We start from the raw sequence: 20,532 nt of genomic DNA, 5'->3' as shown, positions 1-20,532 counted from the left end.
AAAGAAAAATTATGTGGTAACTGACTGAACATAAGTGGGATTATGAGAAATCTTCGATCCGGACCAACCCACAGATTGTGCCATCGATTTCAGTTTTGGCGGTGGTAACAATTCTCTCCTCGTTTTTATTCTTAATAATAAATAAAAAAATTTATTTTTAAATTTATTAATTACTCAATATAATACAATATACTGTATTCCTTTATTCAGTCAATCTAAAATTTAAACTTTTCTTGTAAATAGGAGCATCAAATACATTATTAATGGATGATGTCATTGTTCTATAAAATGGAGAGATACCAACTAACTCACATGGTGTATATATATACACCTTGCATAATGCCCTCAAATTAAAACTTACATCTTCTCAGCTAAAAAACTTCGACCCTTTCAGCCAGCAGTATGTTGTGGTACTACATTTTTTTGGTTCTTCCCATTCTCTCATTTCTCTTTCACAGACGTGTAACAACATTTCCTAACACTCCAACTCACACCCCTCCTTCCTATCCAATCATAGGTTGCCTTATCTCTTTTTACCAAAATCGCCACCGTCTTCTAGATTTCTATACCCACCACCTCTCTCAATCTCCAACTCAAACCATCCTCCTCAATCGTCTCGGCGCTCGCCGAACCGTTTTAACCGCAAATCCTCTCAATGTTGAATACATCCTCAAAACCAATTTCAAAAACTATCCTAAAGGAAAACACTTCACTGAAGTCCTCGGCGATCTTCTAGGTGGCGGTATATTCAATGTAGACGGTACATTATGGTCAGATCAGCGCAAACTACTCAGCCATGAATTCACCACGAGATCTCTCAGAGATTTCGTTGCCAAGACTCTTGAAGATGAAGTTCAACATAGGCTTATTCCATTGCTTGAATTGGCTTCTAATGATAACCTTGTAATTGACATGCAGGATATCTTGACGAGACTCACATTTGAAATAGTGTGTAAAGTTTCACTTGGCTATGATCCTTGTTGTTTAGATTTATCTAAACATGTGCCACCTCTTTTGTTCGCGTTCGACAAAGCTTCTGAGATAAGCGCAATGCGTGCAACTTTACCAGTTCCTTTGATTTGGAAGATCAAGAGGTTGCTTAATGTTGGATCGGAGAAATCACTTAAAGAAAGTGTTAAAATCGTTCATGAATCGGTGATGGAGATAATAAGAAAGAAGAAGAAAGAAATGAATGAGAAAAAATATGTTAGTGGGAGTGATTTGTTGACAAAGTTGTTGGAGACAGGTCATGATGAAATCACGGTGAGAGATATTGTTATTAGTATCGTCATGGCAGGGAGAGACACGTCGTCAGCAGCAATGACATGGTTCTTTTGGCTGTTGACAAGGAATCGTAGCATAGAGGAAGTGATAGTGAAGGGGGTGAGGGAATCTTTTGGAGGAAAAAATAACAAGAATGATTCTGAGTTGATGAGGTCTTTTGATTATGATGATTTGAAAGAGATGAAGTATTTGAAAGCTTGTCTGTGTGAGTCAATGAGGTTGTATCCACCGGTGGTTTGGGATTCGAAGCATGCCGTGACCAATGACGTGTTGCCGGATGGAACTAGGGTTGGGAAAGGAGATAGGGTGATTTATTCTCCTTATGGGATGGGGAGGATGGAGGCTTTATGGGGAAAAGACTGGAATGAGTTTAGACCAGATCGGTGGTTTGATGAAGGGGATATTAATGGAGTTTTGAAACATGTGAGTCCTTATAAGTTTGCGGTTTTTCAAGCTGGTCCCAGAATTTGTCTTGGGAAAGAAATGGCTTTTATTCAAATGGAGTATGCTGTGGCTTCAATTCTCAACAAGTTTGAAATTAGGCCTGTGTTAGATGGCAAGCCAGTGTTTTTGCCTCATCTTACTGCTCATATGGACGGTGGGTTCAAAGTGAAGGTCCACAAGAGAGTTTAAAATGGATAATGTGTCTGCTATTAGAGTGTCTTTGATTGCATTAGTTTATTTGATTTTAGAATTAAGAGAAAATCTATTTTGTTGAAGAACTTTGTTCTTTAATTATTATATTTTCAGTAGTATTAGTTTATTTGGTTTTCCTTTAAGAGGTTTTTGAACCATGTTATTTGATTTTCCTTTAAGAGGTTTTTGACCCAATTGTTATTTGATTTTCTTTAAGAGGCTTTGTGCCCATTATTACTTAAATTCATCAAGGAGTCTAAGTATTTAAATGTATGGTTGTTATCTCAATAATATGAATATTCAGATTGTTATTTATTTTCTTTTATTTTTCTCACTTGTCCAAAGGTTGAATATTCAGATTATTATCTCAGTAATTTAGTAATAGTAGTAGTAGAACTCATAATGGTGCTTTCATCTTTTTCTTCAATGCCTCTTAAAATTATAAATCTTACTTCAAAAGACTTTGAGGAATCTCTTCAAATTACAAACCAACGTCTTAATGAGTTCATCAACCACAATCACTACCTTGAAATAGTCATGGAAACTAACAATCAAACTATCTCTATTTAGTTGGGTCAATTGGAAAACAACAATCAGAACCTCTATGCAGTAGGGTCAATTGGACAATAGTATTGATGAATGCATGTAAGTTAATTTTGCAGCACACACCTCTCTTATGAATCAACGGTTTATTTTCATGATAACATCTTCTCACAAAATAGTGTTTCTGCAGATATATCTTCTTCACCTATGAATCCTATTAGCCTTGAAAATTTTATCATCAACACATGTTTTCCACTTATGCATATACCCCTATCCACGTCGTTCACCCACACAAGGGTAAGCATACCCACTTAACCTATCCACTCCACGACCACACTGTCCCCTCTATTTTCCCCGATACCCATCTATCATACACTCTACCTTGTTGAAATTAATCGGTTATATAAATTATCCATATATATATATATATATATATCCAAATCCGCTTATACAAAATCGATTAATTTCAGTATGGTTTTTAACCAAATCTATATTTTGGACATTTTATAAAGAGTGAAGACCCATTTTAGTCCCTCACAAATATTGAAGAGTCCAATTTAATCCCTGAGAAAAAAAAGTCTCAATTTAATCCTTTACAAAATTTAACCGAGTCATTTTAGTCCCCGTATTAATAATTTTTTCAAACCGGTTTTTTTCCCATACTTTTAAACCGTGACTGGTGCCATGTGTATTATTTATGCCACGTGTATTATTTACAAAAGTAAGAGACACCCATTTTGGTTCCTAACAAAAAAAATGGACTCAATTTAGTCCCTTACAAAACTTAATTGGATCATATTAGTCCCTATGTTCAATCATACATTATAGTACCACCAATTTAAAACTAGGGAGCAAAAATTTTACATCCTATCATATACATTATAGATGTACCATCACAAACAATAATTAACTTGCACATGACGAAACCATGAAATTCAAAAGATATTGTGCTAACAATATAATTACTTCATAATTCAAAATATTATAGTATCATCCAATTTCAAAATATTGCACCGACAAATAAAACTTTAAAATCCAAAATATCTAGTATCATCGAAATAAAATCAACAAAACAAACAAAGTACCATAAAATTGCAAAGAACATTGTACCAACAATTACAACTTAAAAACAAAACATTTGATGATGTCATAAAATCTATAAGACAAATTTAAATTAATAGAAGGAAACATCAAGTTGGCCGCCATTGTGTAAATTTAGGAGTAGGCATGAATCCATGACTACTAGGCCCTGTTGGTGGTCGGATCGATGAAGTTCCAACTGTTGAAGGACGTGCAATGAAAGACGGTGTTGGTAGCCTAACTGGAGGAGGTGATGGTGTAACAGGAGGTGGTGATGGCCTAATAGGAGTAGACCTTACAACTGGTGGTTGTGGTGATTCCAGCTACAAAATTAAATATTAACATAACATTAGATTGAAATAAATTACAAGCAAAAGTAGAAGTGACAAAATTATTACGTATGACAAACTTTGTGATTGAGGTTGAGTTTGTGACAAACTATCCATAGTTATTGTTTTCTTTGCTACCTTTTTGTTCTTTTTCACATATCCTGGTTTTGGAGGTCCCTTGCATGTCTTTTCATAATGACCAGCTTCACCACACTTTGGGCAAATCACTTCATATCTTCTTTTAACCTTACGTGTTCCGCTCCCTGGCATATCTTCTGAAATTGCATTTTTCCTTCTATGCTTCTTTGGTCTACCGATAGGTCTTTTCAACTTTGGTGGTTCTGGCTTAGGATGCTCTGTAATTTTCCAATATTCCTGACTGTTGACTGGTAGAATGTAATGATCATAAGTAGCATTCAAAGCTTCCATTGTGAGCCACTGATGCACATAATTCTCAGACTTCTCGACCTTATATGCTATAGCTGCAATGGCATGAATACAAGGCATGCCAGTCAATTGCCACATTTGACAAATACATGTTTGCAAATCCAAGTTCACCCCAAGGCTTGTGCCATGTCTTCGAACCTCATATTGATCATCACCTGTTATTTGAGGTGTCCACTTATTGCTCTCTACCTTTAATTTTTCAATCTTTCTTTGTTGAACAGGTGGTAATATACTCTTGCATGTGCCTAAGACTCTCTTATGGGATGCCATCCTCCTCATCAAGTAACACCTCAACTCTTCCATCATTGTCAAAATAGGCTTTTCTCTATATTTCACAATCTTGTTATTCCAAACTTCACACATGTTGTTTGTGATGTTATCCAACTTAGGCCAATGACTGAAATACGCCTTCACCCATGTTGTTTTATCAATGTTGTAGAGATAACTCCATGCTTTTTCATTAAGTGTCTTCAATTTTTCCATATGAGCATTGAACTCTGGTTCAGTTGTGCTTTTTGCACATTGCCACACAATACCTCGTAACTCTTTGTCCTTATATTGCTTGATGAAGTTCTTCCATATATGGAGTACACAATTCCTATGATAGACAAGTGGCATTGCTTCCTTTAGTGCAGGCAATAATCCCTATAACAAGAGAACAAAACAATATTGAAAGAAATCACAAAATCTAATCATGTAAATTATAAACAAAATAAAATTACCTTCTGTTGATCAGATATGAAGTTCCATCCATAGCTCACATGGTCTCCTATGTCACTTTCAAGTAATGTCAAAAACCACTTGCAATTATCTTTTGTCTCAGAATCAACCACTGCGTATGCAATAACATAGAATTGGTTATTTGCATCTTGAGCAACAGCTGATAGGAGTTGTCCCCCATAATATCCTTTCAAAAAACACCCATCAAGTCCTATCAATGGCCTACATCCAGCTTTAAAACCTTTCTTGCAAGCATCCAAGCAAACATGCAGTCTTTGAAATAACGGAGGAGATTCCAATATGGGAATCACTTCCATCTTTGCAGTTGATCCGGGGTTGCTTCTCCTTAATTCAGCCAAGTAATCCCAAGTTCGTCCATATTGCTCCTTCTCACAACCTTCTACTATTAATCTTGCATTTTTCAGTGCCCTAGATAATTTTTTTTATTGATATGGACAGAATATTCCTCCTTCATCATCTCATATGCTTGACTCCTTTTAAGCTCAGGTTGAATCATCAATCTTTGCTTCAACTTATTTGCAACCCAATCTCTACTAGCTGACTTGTTCCTAAACACTCTACAACATGTATGTTTTGGATTGATTGTTTTAATCTGATAAGTAAAACTACTGCTATTCCATGAACAAAATGCAACCCATGGACATTCCTTAACACGACAAACAGCCCTAGCCCTTATTTTATCATTCTTTTTCCACTTAATTTCTCTTCCAAGAGCAATGTTCACATCTTTCACGGCATTCTTAAAATCTTCCAATTTTATAAATTCCATCCCTTCTTCTATTCTAACTTCACCAAAAATAGCATTAGAGTTAAAAACATAAAACTTTGACTTTGAACTTCCCTCATCATCTGTGGATTCTGGAGTCCTAATATGCTCAGAATATGATGTATATCCATCAGCTTCAAATGAAGCTTTGTCACTATCTTCTCCATTTGAGTCAACCATGTTTCCAACAATATTTCCTTGATTACTATTGACATTATCGTCTTCATCACTTTCACTGTCCGACTCAAAGTCATCACTGTCGAAGTCACTTTCAGAATCACTTAGAAACGCTTATGCATATCAATACAGTTAAACAACATAATATATATATATATATATATATATATATATATATATATATATATATATATATATATATATATATATATATATATATATATATATATATATATATATATATATATATATATATATATATATATATATATATATATAGTTACTGTACTTTTATTTTTGAACTACCAATTTTCGGTCCTCACAGTTAAATAAGTGGCTAAGATTACCTTGGTTATTATCATGAATTCTTGTTCTTTTAACTTAAATTTTTTGGAAAATTAATAATATAACATGATATCCTAATTTCATCCTTTATCATATAGTATCCTAGCTTAAGTTTTTAAGATAATTGGTAGTTCAGCTTCAGCTTTTAAAACAATATGATATCCTAAGTATTTAAGACAATTGTCAATTTTCAAACGTATATCATGTTAACAGGGTATATAGCTTCAACTTTTGGTTTGTACATTGAAGGTTCCACCGCAAAGTTTGTTTCAAGAATCATGAAACAGAAATATACTGGTGACATATGTAAAGGAAATAATTTTTAAAAATTAAATAGATGACAACTTTAATTTTTTGGTGAGTTTTATTTTCAAAGGCTAACATGAATTTTTTTAACTTTCAAACGCTAATTTAAAAATTGCACGTTGATACTAAGGCTAAGATTATAATAACAAAGAAACTTACCTTTGTCTCCGTCTCCGGTATGCCGTATATCGTCTTTTTTAGTGGAATTATTTGTCATTATCGTCAACGTCAAAAATTGATTTTGCTGTATGAAAGTGGGAGATTGAAGAGTGACTAAAGAGAAAACCCTAGTTCTCTGTTTCTATTTTGTGAAAAAAAAATATTAATGCCACGTAGATAAATTAACCGTACACATCATAGGTTTAGAAATAGTCCAATGATTTAGGGACTAATATGACCCGGTTTTATTTTGTGAGGGATTAAACATAGTCTTTTTTTTCTAAGGGATTAATTTGGGTTCTATAATTTTTGTGAGGGACCAAAATGGGCCTTCACTCTTTTATAAATATGATTTTAACCAAATTCATATTTTGGACATCCATATCCAAAATAAAAACTAAATTAAAATATTTTCTAAAAAATCCAACTTTTTCAGAAATACGAATAAATAATTTTTTAAAAAAACGATAAAGTTGATTTTATTCAAAAATACAAAAAATTGATTTTATTTCTAAAAACATAAAAAAAAACGAGTTTTTTTAAAAATATAAAAAATTGATTTTTTTTAGGAAATACAAAAAAAATCAAGTTTTTTTCAAAAATACAAAAAAATCGATTTTTTTCAAAAATAGTAAAAATCGCTTTTTATCGATGTTTTTTTAGAAATATGAAAAGTCAATTTTTTCGAAAATACAAAAAAATAGAGTTTTTTTTAAATACGAAAAAAAAAATCATTTTTCATAAATACAAAAAGTTAGATGTTTTTTGGAAATACGAAAAAAATTAATTTTATTTCTAAACTCGTAAAAAATCGAGTTCTTTCCGAAATACTAAAAAGAATACGAAAAAAAATTGAGTTTTTCAAATAAATACGAAAAATCGTATTTTATCGGAATAAACAAAATTAAATTTTTTCAAAAATTGAGTGTTTTTGAAAAAATGAAAAATCAATTTTTTTCGAAAATACGAATTTTTTTCCCAAAAATATGAAAAATTGTTTTTTTTCTCTCAAAATAATACAAATTTTTGACTCCGATTTTAAATTAAAATTTGATTATAACTTTAAAACTGGGCATAAAATATACTTAGGGATAAACCGGTTTTATAATCAGTTATGTAAAAATATAACATTTTATGTGGATTGGTTTTATATTCGATTATAGTAAATAGTTATTAATTAGATATGGATTAGTTTGGTTAACTATCCGTCCATGAGCACCCCTAACTCTACATACTTAGCTTTTATAGTTATCACACCCACTTCATTTCAACCACGTTATTTTCCTAATTTCTGCATCATAACAATATTCCATAACCCTCTTTTAAAACCCCCAAAATTGACTTAGAGATTTTTGATGAAACTGATGCTTTATAGTGGTTATTTTAAGCAAAACAATGTTTCTTTTTATAACATTTTCTTAGAAAATCTACTACCCATGACTACTTTTATATGAAAGGGGAATCCCTAAGATGGTATAAGTGGATGCTTCAAAACCAGTTGTTAACTGATAGGAGCACTTTTTGTAGGTCTCTGGAATTGCATTTGGGTCTCTCAACCTATGAAAAGCATCAAACTCAAGTCTTTAAGGTAAGACATCATGGTTTTGTTTTTTAACATTGAGCCAATTTAAAAAAAATCAAGAAATAGAATATCATGATTACCACCTGAGACAATCCTAAATTGTTTCATACCAGGTTTAATCCGAGAAATTTGAAATGAGATATTTATCCAATGTCTTTACTCTATTTCACAAGTTGGGGACTTGCTAAACTAATTGGGGCTAAATTGAAATATACAAATTAAAGCCTAAATTTACTAGACCCTCAAGGAAAAACAATAGTCCATCTAATACCCAACAAAATTACCAAAAACACCTTACCCTATCCCAAACTCCGGAAGACCATCTGAACTTAGAATTGTAACACCCTTCTAAACTCCGCGGCAATTAAATAAAATTCAGAGTAAAACATAAAAACAAGGGTGCCACAATTCAATTTAAACCAACTTATCATAAATCAATTGTCATGCTTCACTTAGGAACGAATCATCAATTTAACAAAATCATGTTTCTACATAGCGAAACATTAATCAACAGATAAGCATAACATCATCTATGCAATATCTCACAAAATTAATTCGATAACAACAAAATAGAGTATCATCATAAACTCTAAACTAGCATTCCCCTAGTGTTACAATATCAGAGCATGACACCTGACGCTATACTAACACACTGACTTATGAGCTAATCCTCACCAAGTCGAAAGCCGCTATCCTCAATCTGAAATAACAACATATAAGGGTGAGTCTCATCGCAATTAACAAATATTATTGCATCATAAATAATAACACATCATAGTTATATCGTTCACCCAATCATATTATATTCAGGCAATTCAACAAAACATGCAACCAACACATCATCAATTCATAACACTAAAACACATTCAATCATGTTATGAAATCATGCATATGAATGAACTGACATTATGCATGTGGTACCAAACATCATCAATGGTAATAACCCACCGACCGTTCCAACATCATCAAGATACGGCCCTGCCAGCACAAATTCCACACAATGGGAATTATGCCCTTCACTGAATCCCCACATCATCAGGATTCATCCCTCAACAAATGATTCTGAATGAATGCAAACATATATGAAACATACTTATACCATCGTCAAGTCTATGAGTAACATCATCCAATACTCAAACCATAATCATCATCATCATTATCATCAAAGTATGTTTATATACATTAGCATCATTCAAATACAATCAATCATCATCATAATCATCATTAAGAACATACATGTATTCACATCAATCCTCATCATCATCATCATCCATAAAGAACATACATGTATTCACATCTTCCAACTCAAATCAATCATCATTATACAATTCTCAACAATCATCACATAATCATGTTTTCAAACGCATCTTATATTGTCCCATTTCATCATATATGTCAACAACACTTCATCCATCAAACTAACAAAATGTTCACATCATATTCATATCCTCGCATAGAGTATCTTATAAAATTCACCATCCAATTAAAGAAATCATCATACGACTCATATTTTAAACATAGCATGTATCATCCTATCTCATCGTATATGTCCGCAACACATTATTCATCAAAACAAGCAAATCATGGTTTAAAATAATCAAAAGTTACACCTCATTTCATCATTTAAACACATAGGTTATTTTATGAAGTTCATCATACTCAAAACGGCACTCAAAACAGGCCAACGGTTCAAAAGATACATCATTTTAAAGTTTGGAAAATTTTCTACACAGCAAGGTTTGCTCAGCGACGCGAGGCAGAAGCGAATTCCTTCAGACCTCCGCTCAGCGGACCTCTAGCGAAGTTAGACAGAAGCTAACTAGGTCGGGTCCTTCGCTCAGTGGACCTGCGATTTTATCAAATCCCAAGTCTGCGACAGACCCTGCGATTTCACACATTCAAGCCCCAAAATCGACTCTAAGCACCAGATACAGTCATACAATCACAAATTACATCATTATACATCATCATACATCAAAATAACACATTTTAATCCAACAATTCATGAAATTTCATCAATCATAACATCCCTAACCTAACATACAAATCAATTGACTCAAACGACATCCCTAATTAATCAATATTATCATCTAAAAATGCGATAAGAAATGTTAACCAGAGAGTCCCCCCTTACCTTAGCCAAGAGTTCTTGATTGTTCTCTCCCTCTACTGCTCCTCTTTCACATTCTTCGTGTTCCAAATCCTCCAGTTCTTTCATGTTCTCCCTTTTTCCAAACTCTTTTCACGTTCCCTTCCTTCCTTCCCAATTCCTTATTATTTTATAAAATAACCTTTAATTAGAATAGGGCCTTTACTAACATAGCACCCCCCCTCATTCCTTAACATCACACATGGTCCAATACCATAAACCATTCTTTTCCAATTAAATTCCACAAACCATAAATAATTCCAATTATTAATTAATGAAAAGAACACAAAGCTTCGGCCTAAAAAAAGAACACAAAGCTTAAGGTTTATGATTTAATTATAATGAAAAGTTTATTCTAGAGTGCAAATGTGTCGCAGGGAAACTTTTCTTTTTCATGAGATAAGATGATATCTCACATCCCTTCGAACACTGCCCCCATAAATGTTAAGCCTCGTCGATATCCCCACTCATAAGTAAAGTCATGACCACAATCATTGATGACATGCTTCAAGAGGGCTAAATCAAACCTAGCAATTGCCATTACTCATCACATGTTCTACTAGTGCAAAAAAAAAATAGTACTTAGTGTTTTTGTATAGATTATTGTGCACTACATTTGATGAATTCTTTAATTAGTTGGGATCTACATTTTGTTTTTAGTAAGATTTATTTAAGGTGAGGCTGCAACTAAATTTGGGTTATACAAATAGACAATCACAAAACAAAATTTTAAACTTTTGATGGGCACTACGAGTTTTCGATTATGTCTTTTGGGTTATCCATAGATTAACGTTAAAATAGACTTTCATATAACGTTAATTTTGATGTAATTCAATGACATAATAAATAATTATAAATTATTGAGCGAGTGATATGATATATATGATAGGATGTTTCAATCCAACGGTTGATTTTAAAAAATGTTATTCGATGTGAAGTTATTGAGTGAGTATAATTAATAGCGTAACTCTTCGAGTGTAATTTGATCTTTCATATATATATATATATATATATATATATATATATATATATATATATATATATATATATATATATATATATATATATATATATATATATATATATATATATATATATATATGGGATGTATCAAGTAGGAGGAATTTTTAAATAAGAGATAAGAGCATCCAATCCTAACTATTGGATTAATCAAGAGAGAGAAATTAAATTATTAATTAAAATATTAATATAATTATTATTTCTCTCTCTTGATTAATCTAATGGTTAGCATTGAATGCTCTTATCTCTTATTTAAAAACCCTCCTACTTGATACATTCCCTATATATATATATATATATATATATATATATATATATATATATATATATATATATATATATATATATATATATATATATATATATATATATATATATATATATATATATATATATATATATATATATATATATATATATATATATATATATATATATATATATATATAATGTTTAAATTATCATTTAAATTAATGTTTTATTCTTTATTAAAACTTGGTCAAAATAAGGAAACAAGTTTCATATTTCATCTGGTCTAAAATTAATATTAAATAATTATTAATATTATTGTTATTTATAGTAATTTATGTAAAAGATAATATTTTAAAACTTTAAAATTAGACCAGCTAACAATAACTTATGATCTAATCTACATAAACACGTATTAGGATAAGAGGTGGCAAACGGGCATGTCCGTCTCGTAAAAGTTCAAAAAAAAATTGGAGGGAATGGGGCGGACATAGTTGAGGAGGCGAGCCTAAAACATAGGTCCTTTCCGCAAAATAGTAAGGGCGGACAAGAAAAATCTGCGGACCGCACCATTTAAGCTTAAAAACACAAAAGTTTATGTAAATGACTATGTCCGCAAAAACCTGCGAAGAAACATGGTGAAGCGCGACGGACACATTAGGAGATGAGGATCCGAATTCTTGATCCATCCCATACTAAAATGCGGACAAAACAGACCTATCTAATAGAATAAACTCATTTTACCACCTCTAATTACGATGGAATTTATTTTAAAAAAATGTCTTTAAGTTTATATAACAGTCGTTTTAGTTTTAAAAAAAAAACTAGGTCATAAACTAAAAACATTAATGCTTGATGTTGTCCACTTGAAAAGATAAAGTGAATTATTCACTCGCATCCCATCAAATAAAAAGTTATATAAGAAAGGCATCAAAAACTTGAAATATATGTGGCCATTTAAATACTTTTATATATAATTAATCATCGTATATCTTATTGAATATGAAATAACTATAAATTAATTTAAAAATTTATAAATATGATCTATATGATAATATCTTTTAATTTAATATTTAATTTTAAAAAATATTTATTCAATATGTTTAAATTATCATATAAATTATACTGATGTTTTATTCTTTTAAAAAATTTGGTCTAAAATAGAGAGGGAAGAAACAGAATTCATATTTCATCTAGAATTAATGTAAAATGGTCATTAATATTATTATCGTTATTATTAGTAATAATTTATGTATAAGATAATATTATAAAACTTTAAAATTAGACCCACCAATAGAAGGCCTAACTTACATAAAGTCAGATTTGACTAAACTTTATTTTAAATAAAAAGGCCTAACTTTGTTTTAAAAGCTTAGTTAAAAATAGACTAGGTCACATACTATTAATTTTTTAAAAAATTTATATCAAACTAACTTATTTTAATAAATATGATAAATTTATTAATATTATATGATATTATATGATATTTTTTATTTAAAATTAAAATACAAAAATAAAGTTTAATTATCTATAATAATTTATGAAAATAAGGTGAAAAAATATCATAAAAAATGTCATAAGTTGTTTTTATATATTTTAAAAGTTACACAAAACTTATGTCACTAAACAATCTCAAATAAGTCAATGCAAAAAATATATAATTTTATTATTCTTTTAATTTGTTAATCTATTTAAACATTAGTTAAATTGTATATTTACTTATATTAAAATGAAATAGAATTTTTAGTAGGCTAATAGACCGATCAAACTTTTGAAAATGTCAGACTTTAGTTTAAAAGTAAATTTTTAAAATATTATAAATTAAATTTAAATTTTCAATTATTTAACCGGTAAGACTTATTCTTGACCAAGTCTAACTCTGTTTATTCTCATTTCTACCTAGAGGAGATGAACCAAATCCATAATGATAAAATTTAAAAAAAAAAAAGTTTTTAAAAGTAAATAAATTTTTAACATATTTTATTTTATACAAATTAACTTAACCATTGATGTTCTAGACACTCATAAATATTTAATATAAACTTTTTCTTAAAACAAATCCAACAACTTTCGTATAGATATATTTATTTATTTTTTAATTTTAAATAAACATTTTAACTAAATTTATTACAAAATATATTTTAATTAAATATAGTTTTATTCATGAGTTCTTTGTGAGTTTATTAACCTAATTTTATTCGCAAGTTTATTAAACTTAATCTCACGGAATGTAAATTCATGTTAACTAAATTATCTTTTTGAATTTAAATTAGTGCATAGATTCATATGCATGTGTAAAAACATTATGTGTACTAGACCAAAAAAGAAAAACATAATGTGTAAAAATCATAGAAAATAAAATTACAATGAAAAAAAGTTAAAAGCAAAATAGATTAAAAATCAATAGAAATATATTTTATTTCCTATTATCCTATTTATAAGAAAAAATTATTTTTAAATTTATTGAATAAATAATATAACTAATTTAATATATAAATCACATATATTAATTATTTAACAAAATTTAAAAATAAAATTTTTTCTCTTTTCAAAACTACTAGTACATTATTAGCATAAATAAAAGTTGAATTCGGAACAAACTCTCACAGCGAACATAAAACACACATAATCCATTTTAAACTCTCCTATGGATCCTCACTTTGAACCCACCAGCCATATGAGAAGTAAGATATGGTAGATACACTGGCTGGTCATCTAACACAGGCCTAACTTCAAACTGGTTGAGAATTGAAGCCACAACATATTCCATTTGAATAAAAGCCATGTCTTTCCCAAGACATATTCTCGGACCAGCATGAAAAACAGGAAACTTATAAGGACTCACATGCTTCAAAACTCCATTACTATCCTCTTCCTCAAACCACCGATTTGGCTTAAATTCATCCCAGTCTTTTCCCATAATGCCTCCATCCGCCCCATCCATAGGCAAAATAAGTCACCTTATCACCTTTTACCACCTTAGTCCCGTCCGGCAACACGTCATCGCTCGCGGCGAGCTTCGAGTCCCATGCCACCGGCGGATACAACCTCATTGACTCACACAAACAAGCTTTCAAATACTTCATCTCTTTCAAATCATCATAATCAAAAGACCTCATCAACTCAAAATCATTCTTGTTATTTTTTCCTCCAAAAGCTTCCCTCACTCCCTTCACTATCACTTCCTCTATGCTACGATTCCTTGTCAACAGCCAAAAGAACCATGTCATTGCTGCTGACGTCGTGTCTCTCCCTGCCAGGACGATACTAGTAATCATATCTCTCACCAAGATTTCATCATGCCCTGCCTCCAACAACTTTGTCAACAAATCACTCCCACTAACATATTTGTTCTCATTCATTTCTTTTTTCTTATTTTTTATTATCTCCATCATCGATTCATGAACGATTTCAACAGCCTCTGTAAGTGATTTCTCTGATCCTACATTAAACATCCTCTTCATCTTCCAAATCAATTGAATTGGTGAAGCTGCGCGCATCGCACATAATTCCGTAGCTTTGTCGAACGAAGACAAAAGAGGTGGAAAAGGTTTAGATAAATCTAAACAACAAGGATCATAACCAAGTGAAACTTTACACACAATTTCAAACGTGAGTCTCGTCAAGATATCCTGCATGTCAACTACAAGGTTACGACTAGAAGCCAATTCAAGCAACGGAATAAGTCTTTGTTGAACTTCATCTTCAAGAGTCTTGGCAACGAAATCTTTGAGAGATCTCGTGGTGAATTCATGGCTGAGTAGTTTGCGCTGATCTGACCATAATGTTCCGTCTACAATGAATATACCGCCACCTAGAAGGTCGTGGAGGAGTTCATTTATGAGTTTCCCTTTAGGGTAGTTTTTGAAATTGGTTTTGAGGATGTATTCGACGTTGAGAGGGTTTGCGGTTAAGATGGTTCGGCGGGCGCCGAGACGGTTGAAGAGAATGGTTTGAGTTGGAGATAGGGAGAGGTGGTGGATATAAAAATCTAGAAGACGGTGGCGATTTTTGTAAAAAGAGATAAGGCAACCTATGATTGGATATGAAGGAAGGGTGTGAATGGGAGGGCTACGATTTGTTATACGTCTCTGAAAGAGAAATAAGAGAATGGGAAGAGCCAAGAAAATGGAGTACCACAACATAGCGGGTAGGTGAAACGGTGTAAGTTTTTGAGTTGAGAGGATATAGGTTTTAATTTGAGAGCAATATGCCAAGCATATATGTATGAGTCCGCATCTGTCCATTTTTCAAAACAATGAATAAATCTATTGCTAAAGTTTCTTATTTATAAAAGAAAGTTTAATTTTTTCTATTTATTATATAAATAATGTATCTAGACTATTTTTAGATTAAATATTTTGATTATAATAAATTTAAAAAATTATTTTTTTCTTAAATAGTTATCAAATACAATTTCTTTAAAATAAAAAATATTCACCTAACTCAACTAATAGATAAGTAATAAATTTTATATTTTTGACTTTTGACTATTAATTCAAATTCATAATAATTTTTTTCTATTTAAAAAAAAAAACTCTAAGACTTAATTTATAAATTGATTAAACTTCTATTTAATCTAAACGTAAATGATTTTCTAGAATATTTAGGATGGAAAATGAAAATTTAGTAGGATTAATACAATAATATAAATTAATAGATTAGGTTGTAAGCGTTAAATATTCTCATTTTTTATTAAAATATGAAAAATAGTAAAATAAAATTTATTATTATTATTATTATTATTATTATTATTGTTGTTGTTGTTATTTAAGTTAAAAATAGAGAGAGAAAATAAAACCGGGGAGATAAACCAACCTATAAAAAATTTATAAAAAACATAGGAAAAAAATTTATAAAAACACAAAGGAAAAAAATAAAAAGGAAATAATTATTAAGTATAAATCATTTTATTTTTAGTTTTCTTTTTTTATTTTCATAAATTCACTCTTTTTTTTAAAGCAAGATTTCATTAAAGGGAACAAAAGTTCACCAAACAAGATTACAAAAGACGAAGCGGAATAAAAACCCCGAAAGAAAAATTACCCACCAATTGAGACCTCACTTAAGTAAAACAAAGGACTTTTGTCGAACTCATAAAATTTACAATTGGTATGAGAAATATTTCCTATAAAAGACCACCGTCATAAGACCGCTTTACAACTCCACACCACATCACGGGTGTTCCAAACCGTGTTCCTAAAAATAATATCATTCCTAACTAACCACAAGCACTAAATGATTGTCAACCAAACACACCCCACTTTACTTTTTCTCACTTTCTTTAATGCACAAAAAGAGCATCATCTCCAATAACTCTCTTTAAAGTCCCCCTCTTTATAGTTAGTTAATCCTATCCAACACGCCATTTCCTTCCAAACCTCGTCCGCCATACGACAAGATAAGAGAAGATGGATAGGCGACTCAATGGAATCTTCACAAAAGACACAACCAAGATTAGAGGTAGAAGATAAAATACCTCGATGAAGAAGCAAATCCTTCGTCGGAATCCTATACTTGAAGCATCTCCACCCAAAGGCTTTGATTTTAAGTGGAACTTCAACCTTCCAAATAAGAGGATAAACGAAATCAAAATTACTTGGAGGGTCATACATCATGGAAGAGGTACCAATGACCGAATAGCACGAAGAGACCGAGAACGAATCTTGTCCAGGCCGGAGCCAAACCACCCAGTCAAGATGATCGTTGTTGTCCGTATTGGCAGCCAAGGGGCAGTGATGCTGAAGCAGCGCCCGAAGTTCCTCCTCTTGCAACTTTAAATCCGCCGGCACGTGAGAAATACCGAGACCATTCCACTTCCATTCTCCTTCATCCCAAACTCCCACACAAGCAACATATACTTCTTGTAAATAAGAAATAGCAAATAAACACGGAAATAATAACTTAATAATACCTCCTTCATCCATAAAGAATGCCAAAAGGAAGTCGAAAAGCCATCTCCTATATCAAAAGAGCAATTATTCGCAGAAAAAACCCGGAAACTCTCTTCTCTAAAGATAAGATATCTGTCCACCAAACGGATTTCGAACTATAATTATCGTGCTTTCCTCCTTCAACCACCATCCGGAGCTTAATGTCGCCGTAACGAGCCTTAAGCATCCTATACCAAATAGAATTTGAATCCTCCAAAATTCTCCACTTCCACTTATGAAGAAGAGCCAAATTAAAAACCTCTAAATTCTTCAATCCTAAACCACCTTCGTCCATGTAGATGTTGTTGATTGGCTGTATTTTTTGGTAAAACTAATTGTGGTTCTATCATGTCAAAAACAATGTCATGACATGCTTTCTGTTGTTGTGAAGTCCTTCATTATGCAGGCCTTTACCTGATGTCAGGGCCGATGTCATGACATTCGCAGCTGTTCGTTATTTTCTATTACTACTTATGATTGTATGATCTGATAAGACCTTATGCGCTATATTTGGTAATAATGGATTCTGATCTGTTTCAAGGACGTCTTGGATGATTACTATTATGAGTTCCTTGTGTAATGGAGATTTGTTTTAATTAGGGCAAAAACTATTTTGTGGATCCAAGGCCCAGTTGCTGTATTGTCTGAAGGCTATTTAATCCGTGCAGGTGCTGCTGTTGCCGTCAGGGGTTTTTGGTTGAGAAACTGTTAGAGCTCTTTTTGATTTAGTTTTCTTGTAAGCCAAACAATCATCATGATGAATGTCTTGGTCTAGGTGTTTTTTGTTTTGAGTTGTAAGAAGTACTCAAAGCTTTTAAGCAAGAGTACTATTGTACTTGATCAAAGCTTTTAAGCAAGATCAAGTTGTGTTTTTGAAGAGTGTCTTCTTTTGTTATTCGTCTGTTAGTTCTTCATCACTGCTGTGATTGAGGGGGAGTGAGTAGGATCTCTGGTCTAAGTTGTTTAGATTGAAGTTGCATTGGGTAGATATTAAGTGAAAGGCATAATATTGAGTTGTATTACCTTGAATTGATATTACTTATAGTGGACTTCCTCCCTGGCTTGGTAGCCCCCAGATGTAGGTGTGTTTGCACCGAACTGGGTTAACAATTTTCCTGTGTTGTTTTCTGTTTACACTTTGTTCATTTGTTTAAAAACATTCAGATAGTGATGTCGTGACATCCTGTAAGACATCGCGTGTCTGAGTCCAGAATTTCAGTCCACCGAAAGACACACATATTCTCATCTCACCCAATGAAAACTTCTTTTCTCCTCCGTTTCGGACCATAGAAAATTACTTTGAATTTTATTAATTTCCCGAATCACTTTTTTAGGAGCCAAGTAAAAAGAAAAAGTGAAAATAGGTAAATTACCTAAAACCGACTTCAAAAGAACAAACCTACCCCTAAAACTAAGCCACCTTCCTTTCCAAGAGCTCAATCTCTTCCTAATTTTTTCCACCAAAGGATTCCAAAAATGCATTCTTTTTGGATTAGAGCCAATGCAAATACAAAGAAAAGTGAAGTCCTTCTCCTCCATTTTGCAAGCAAGGAAAGATGTAGCCACATCCATGAAACGAGAATTTATGTCAATCCCAATAAGCTTACTCTTATTGAAATTTATACCAAGGCCCGACACCATCTCAAAACCTCTTAAAACCGCTTTAGTCGCCCACAGATACTTCCAACTACCATCTCCAACTAATAAAGTGTCATCCACAAATTGGAGGACATCCACAAAGTATTTATTATTCACATAACAGCCTACAAAACCCCCGTTGACCACCGCCTTGTTCACCATAATTTTAAGCCCTTCCGCTACAATAACAAAAAGAAATGGAGATAAAGGATCACCTTGGCAAGGCCCCCTCTCAACAACAAACTCTTTAGTGGGACTACCATTAACTAAAACCGACATTTTACTAGAAAAAATTAACGTTTCCATCCACTTCATCCAAACCTCCCCTAACCCCATCATCTTCATCATGAATTTAAGAAAGTTCCAACTCACCTTATCATATGCCTTTTCAAAATCCACTTTAAAAAGGAGACAATCTCTTCCCTCCTTAGAAGAATAATCCACCAATTCGTTAGAAACTAGAACCCCACCAAGCATTTGGCAGCCCAGAACAAAAGCACTTTGACTAGGAGAGATAATGGAATGCAAAATGATTTTGAGTCTCCCGGCCAATAACTTAGAAATTACTTTATAAATGCAACCCACCAAAAAAATAGGCCTATAATCATCCAACCCCAAAGGATTTGATGACTTAGGAATCAAAGAAATAAAAGAAGAAGTAATGGCCTTAGAAATAATACCTCCCGAATGAAGATATTTTAAACAAGCAATAAAATCTTCCTTTAAGAAAAACCAACACTTCCTAACAAAAAGAAGAGAAAAGTCGTCCGGACCCGGACCCTTCACAACTCCAAACCGCCTCTTTTATTTCTGCCTCAGAAAAAGGTAACTCGAGAGAGGCACTCTCCTCCAAACTTAAATATTTGAAAACAACATTTTCCAACACCGGTCTATAAAAACTACTCCCCTTGAACTTTTCATTAAAATGACGTTTCACTTCTTCCTTCACTTCCTCCACTTTATCGATAATACTGGCACTAGTAGAAATAGAGCTAATGTGATTCCTCCTTCTCCTTTCTCTCATTACTCTATGAAAATATTTGCTATTTGAATCCCCACCATTTACCACTTTAATCTAGATTTTTGAATGAGCATGTTCTCATTGATTTTTAAATTCAACCAAAATCTACTACTAGCTTTCCTTTTAA

The 20,532-nt window shown here is 32.0% G+C and overlaps 3 protein-coding genes and 1 pseudogene across 3 annotated transcripts; 1 reads left to right on the top strand and 3 right to left on the bottom strand.

The window, feature by feature from the left end:
* Window positions 1–312: 312 nt before the first annotated feature.
* LOC131655951 (cytochrome P450 94B3-like) lies at window positions 313–2,186 on the top strand. Its single transcript, XM_058925750.1, has one exon. It carries the CDS (start codon window positions 403–405, stop codon window positions 1,915–1,917), a length of 1,515 nt encoding a protein of 504 aa, XP_058781733.1. The 5' UTR covers window positions 313–402; the 3' UTR covers window positions 1,918–2,186.
* Window positions 2,187–3,653: 1,467 nt separating this feature from the next.
* Window positions 3,654–5,356, bottom strand: LOC131658200 (uncharacterized). Its single transcript, XM_058927524.1, has 3 exons — window positions 5,042–5,356; window positions 4,011–4,964; window positions 3,654–3,866 (listed from the first exon to the last, which is right to left on the bottom strand). The coding sequence occupies exons 1-3, from the start codon at window positions 5,354–5,356 to the stop codon at window positions 3,654–3,656; spliced, it is 1,482 nt and encodes a 493-aa protein (XP_058783507.1).
* A 9,005-nt stretch (window positions 5,357–14,361) lies between these two features.
* Window positions 14,362–15,990, bottom strand: LOC131655950 (cytochrome P450 94B3-like; annotated as a pseudogene).
* A 1,126-nt stretch (window positions 15,991–17,116) lies between these two features.
* LOC131658199 (uncharacterized) lies at window positions 17,117–19,663 on the bottom strand. The gene is made up of 2 exons (XM_058927522.1): window positions 19,167–19,663; window positions 17,117–17,774 (listed from the first exon to the last, which is right to left on the bottom strand). The coding sequence occupies exons 1-2, from the start codon at window positions 19,661–19,663 to the stop codon at window positions 17,117–17,119; spliced, it is 1,155 nt and encodes a 384-aa protein (XP_058783505.1).
* Window positions 19,664–20,532: the final 869 nt, after the last annotated feature.

Source organism: Vicia villosa, linkage group LG3 (assembly GCF_029867415.1).
Source record: "Vicia villosa cultivar HV-30 ecotype Madison, WI linkage group LG3, Vvil1.0, whole genome shotgun sequence".
Taxonomy (NCBI): Eukaryota; Viridiplantae; Streptophyta; class Magnoliopsida; order Fabales; family Fabaceae; genus Vicia; species Vicia villosa.
Note: the sequence above shows the minus strand (reverse complement) of the source record. Positions and strands in the feature narration are given on the sequence as shown.